This window comes from Pundamilia nyererei, unplaced genomic scaffold (genome assembly GCF_000239375.1).
Source record: "Pundamilia nyererei isolate P.nyererei 1_Seehausen unplaced genomic scaffold, PunNye1.0 scaffold00016, whole genome shotgun sequence".
Lineage (NCBI taxonomy): Eukaryota > Metazoa > Chordata > Actinopteri > Cichliformes > Cichlidae > Pundamilia > Pundamilia nyererei.
The window spans coordinates 3,367,687-3,372,837 of NW_005187417.1; the positions used below are offsets into that span (position 1 = coordinate 3,367,687).

Sequence of the window (5,151 nt, forward strand, 5' to 3'; positions counted from 1 at the left end):
TAGAGTATATTCCTTGTAGATAAAAGCATACATTTATGTATTTCTGACTTTTAATGGGCTTATTTCTTGTCTTTGTTTGCATCTGCATACAGAATCTTGGCCACGGTGGGTTCAGACTTTGACCTGAGAACGCTACGAGCGGTGAGAGTGCTGAGACCCCTGAAGCTGGTGTCAGGAATCCCCAGTAAGTTTATATAGGTAGCGTTTTAGATCAGTAAAGCTGAACTTTCAAGATTAAAGTCTATTTTGTGAAAACAGTCAAAATGTGATGCCAACCGTGGCAGTTTGTCTTGATACAACAACTGTAATCTCAACATTTAAACTTTTTTCCCAAAATAGATATTTCACTTTGACCTAGAAATTTCGATTTTAATCTCAAAATTATCAATAATATATATTTTTTTCTTAATGTGGGCCTAATACTCTGCTGTAGCCATTACATTTAGAAGTAGAGAATGATAGATGAAGTTAACGATAAATACAACTTGAAAAAACATAATGGTTAGCCCAAGATGAATAGTTAAAATTGGTCACTTATTATAATAAGTGACCAATGTGACACGATGGCGCCACAGTAGGCAGCCTGTTTCCTCAGCTCCCAGCTTTTTTCTTTCCTTTCTTTTTTTTCCTTGTGTTTTAAGCTTTTTTACCCGACACTCTTGGTCATCTTTTATTTGTTGTGCAACGGGACATGGACCCACAAATTTTCATGAGAGTAGTAGCATGTCTTCTACTCTTTTTGGGACTTTTTACCACCATTTCTGAAGAATCTGTAAGCCACCCCATTGTTTACAGTAGGGAACAGCTACTAGCACTGGGCAACAGGATAGTACTCCCGGAGGAGCGACCCAAGATTCCAAGGAATTACGGCGTCGGAGGAGGGCAGGGCTGGAGTGAAGTACTGGGAAATAAGGAGACGGTACAAACCAAGCATTCCATCCATTCTCATGGGTAATTTAAGATCTTTACCCAACAAGATGGAAGACCTAATTGCGCTAACCAGACTGCAGTGGGAGTACAAGCAGAGCAGCCTCCTCCTGTTCACTGAGACATGGCTCATGGACCACACGCCGGACTCTGTCATAACTCTGGATGGCTTTCAACTGGTTAGAGCGGACCGGAATGCAATGGAGAGTGGTAAGAGGAGAGGTGGGGCACTAGCAATGTACGTCAACGAGAGATGGTGTAACCCAGGACACATCACTGTGAAGGAACAGCGCTGTACCAAAGACATTGAACTATTGGCGGTTAGCGTCCGGCCATACCACCTGGCCAGGGAATTTTCACACGTTATTGTGCTGACTGTTTACATCCCACCCTCGGCCGACGCTACAGCAGCCTGTGAGTACATTCACTCCACCGTCTCTCAGCTACGGATGGCACATCTGCAGTCCCTCATTATTATCTCTGGGGACTTCAATCATGCCTCAATATCTGTCACATTGACTGCCATACAAGGGACAGCAAAACCCTGGATCTATTGTTTGCCAAAACAAAGCAGGCTTACAGCGCATCACCCCTCCCCCCGCTTGGCCACTCAGACCACAACCTGGTCATTCTCTACCCCACTTACACTCCTATGGTGAAAAGGAAACCCCCCACAAAGAAGGTGATAAGGGTGTGGTCTGAGGAATGCACTGAGGCCCTAAGAGACTGTTTTGAATGCACAGACTGGCAGGAACTCTGCAAGCCTCACGATGAGGACATCGACGCCCTCACCCACTGCATCACGGACTACATTAATTTCTGTGTTGAGAACACTGTGCCTACCAAGAAGGTACAGTGTTTGCCATTGTCACCTGAGCTCTCCTCTCACCACAACCCTGCTTCACCCCTGTCCACACATCTACCCACAACAGAGCCAGCCCCACCCCCCACTCCAGCCCAGCCTCACATCTACTTCACAGCTGATTAGGTGAGTAGTCAGCTCAAGAGGATGAAGGCAAGGAAGGCAGCAGGTCTGGATGGAATCTGCTCCAGACTGCTCAGGGACTGTGCAGACCAGCTCTGTCAGGTGGCCCTGTACATCTTCAACCTGAGCCTGGAGAGGGTTCCTGAACTGTGGAAGACTTCCTGTGTGGTTCTGGTGCCAAAAATCGCACACCCCAAGAAGCCCAACCACTTCAGGCCTGTTGCGTTGACTTCTCATCTGATGAAGACAATGGAAAGGCTTATCCTGCACCACCTTCAGCCACTGGTGGACTCAGCGATGGACCCCCTGCAGATCGCCTACTGTTCTGGAATTGGGGTGGAAGACGCTGTCATCTACCTGTTACACCGATCCCTCACCTAGAGCAGGTGGGGAGCACTGTGAGGATCATGTTTTTTGACTTCTCCAGTGCTTTCAACACCATCCAACCTGCACTACTGAGAGGGAAGCTGGAGGGAGCCGGAGTAGGAAAACAGCTGACTGCATGGACCATCGACTACCTTACCGACAGACCACAGAATGTGAGGCTCCATGACTGTGTGTCTGAGGTGGTAATCTGCAGCACGGGGGCACCACAGGGCACGATTCTCTCACCTTTCCTGTTCAGCCTTTACACTTCAGACTTCTGTTATAATTCGGACGATTGCCATCTACAGAAGTTCTCAGATGATACAGCCATCATTGGATGGGTATCATAGCTTAACATAACTATTTTTATGTTAAGCTATATAGTTTACGTCTTGCGTAGTTCCACAACCATATCCATAATCACATACTCTGCATGCTACCATTGTATATAGTGTATTATCTTACTTTTTTTCATTGGTTGTACTTATTTGTATTTTTGTATTTCCTTCTGATATCTGTACCTGAGCTGAGGTAACGCAAAAATTTCCCCGTCGTGGGATCAATAAAGTCTTGTCTTGTCTTGTCTTGTCTTGTCTTATCTTATCTTAAATAAACACATGTTAAATTAAGTAGTAGCTAAATGTAGTGAACGAATGGGTAACATAAAGCAAGATAGCAGTTAATTAAAAGCAATGTGATAAATGTAATGCAACCAGTAAATGCAAATGCTAAAGCAGCCGAGATCCAGTTCTTCTTGGAAAGTTGGCTTAGTTCCTGACCATTTTCTTCTTACGAATACTTAATTTTCCAAGCAAAAGCAATTGTATGACATACAGCATGTTGCTTTTATTCAAATTTATATTTAATTTATTTATACATTTTATCATAAATACTTATTTTACCAACTGCAAGTAGGTTATTTTGTCATTATTTGTCAGTTTTAACTGTGACTGTAACTTTGTTACACACGTCTATGCGCCTCCCTAATTTGTAATAAAATTGAATTTATTATGTATGTGTTTTCATAGCAGACACAAGCATACGTATCTGTATGTGCTTTAGTTTTTTGATATTCATGAAGTTTTCACTTTGCCTTTTAAGTTTTAAAATTCCAAGAAATTGGCAAATCCCTGCCTATAATCATTCTCCTCCTCTCCTCTTGTCTCTTAGGCCTCCAGGTGGTGTTGAAGTCTATAATGAAAGCCATGGTTCCACTTCTTCAGATTGGCTTGCTGCTGTTCTTCGCCATTGTTATGTTTGCCATCATTGGGGTGGAGTTTTACATGGGCAAATTCCACACCACCTGCTTCAAGAACGGCACTGGTGAGAGTGACAGCTTGTCTGTGGCGCATTTGTAGGACAACACTGCCTGATCAGCTTAGCTGCTGGAGCATTTTTTTTCTTTTGTCTGTGTCCATGTATTTGTTAAATACGAGAACATATAATGCATTATTAAAGTAGGCATGCATAAATGATTATGTTGTATATGTACTCCTGCCACATGAATAGCTGCACGTTCACAGCGCTTGGAGGCAGTATGATAAACATCAATGTAGCAAACAAACACACAGCACAGTTTTTGTCAGCTATTTTTCAAATCCTGATATTGATAGATGGCATTTTCACTGTCTTCAAGTTGTGATTGATAGCTTTTGTAGTAACCCAATAGAGATATTTTAGCATTGGGCCTCTCGATCGAATGGAAACTCAGATGGGGTTAATGAGGTTGTTACTGCTTTCACCTTTCTCCTGCATCAGAAGTTTATTCTAGTGAGAAAAGCTTTTGCATTACATTTTTAAAGGTTTTATCTCAACAGATTTAATAATAATAATGGAATTTACCAATAGAAGCTGCAGCATGTCAGAATAAGAGCATTTTACCTTTCAGGAGGCCTTTGAATACCATTGATTTTTGTATGAAACTCAGATCTTGAAAAAACAAATGTGTGATCAATCACAATGGGCATGAGGTCAGTGCTTTGTTTTTGTTTTGTTTTTTGTTTTTCTGAAAGACCTGTATAGTAAAGCAGTTAACGTGGAGGTATATTTCATCTCCAAACTTCAAATAGCTTCATTACCTTTTAAAAGAAATTATAACGCTGTAAAATAATTAATTTTATCAGTTAATTGTTTCAGAGGATGTTCCCTAAGGAAAATGAATAGCTTTTATGGTGGTGCACTATCACACAGTTCCTGTTAATAGGTAGTAAAAGTTTCTCTCTTTTTTTTAAAGTAACTGTCCTTAAATTAACTGAACATTTGTAGAATTAAATTAAAGATAGACGTACAATTATATAAATATGGAGATTAAAGTTTCCACCAATAAATTACTTCAGTTTTACCACTTGTGAGAATTCAGAGCATAACCTATTACATTCATTCCTAGTTTTTATATTTTCATTCTAGTAGAGTGGCTTTCATCATAATCCTCTTTTATGTCATACTGGGCCTTGCTGCAGTGCCTTCTGAGACCAAACTGTCTAAGACCAAAGCGCAAACTCTGGAGCTGAAAAATGAAACCGATGCTGAAATACCAAAAACTGCAGTTCTTCTAATGGCCACTTGAGGCAGACTCCAAACAGGAGTCATGTTAAAATGCTGTTAGTACCTAGGCTGTCTACCTTTAGAACAGGAACAAAAACAGAAGCTCTATTAATATTTTTCCACTATAAAGGAGCTATTTTTTGGAGGAGTTTGACTTGTGTACTTTTTTGTTCTGAATGTTTGCAACCCACAAACAGAAGGTTTTAACAACAGGTGACTTACTTTTACATATGCTGAGCAGGTATGATGTCTCATGGATGCTCCTTGATGTATATATATATATGTATACGCGCACACACACACACACACACACACACACACACACACAC

At 41.2% G+C, this 5,151-nt stretch overlaps 1 protein-coding gene across 1 annotated transcript in view; it reads left to right on the forward strand.

Annotated features, from left to right (window-relative positions):
* Positions 1-5,151, forward strand: part of cacna1bb (calcium channel, voltage-dependent, N type, alpha 1B subunit, b) — a 233,897-nt gene that overhangs the window by 77,543 nt on the left and 151,203 nt on the right. Inside the window, exons 5-6 of the mRNA XM_013908920.1 lie at positions 93-184; positions 3,449-3,601. Of these exons, the coding sequence (XP_013764374.1) occupies positions 93-184; positions 3,449-3,601 (245 nt within the window). The remainder of the gene's footprint in view (positions 1-92; positions 185-3,448; positions 3,602-5,151) is intronic.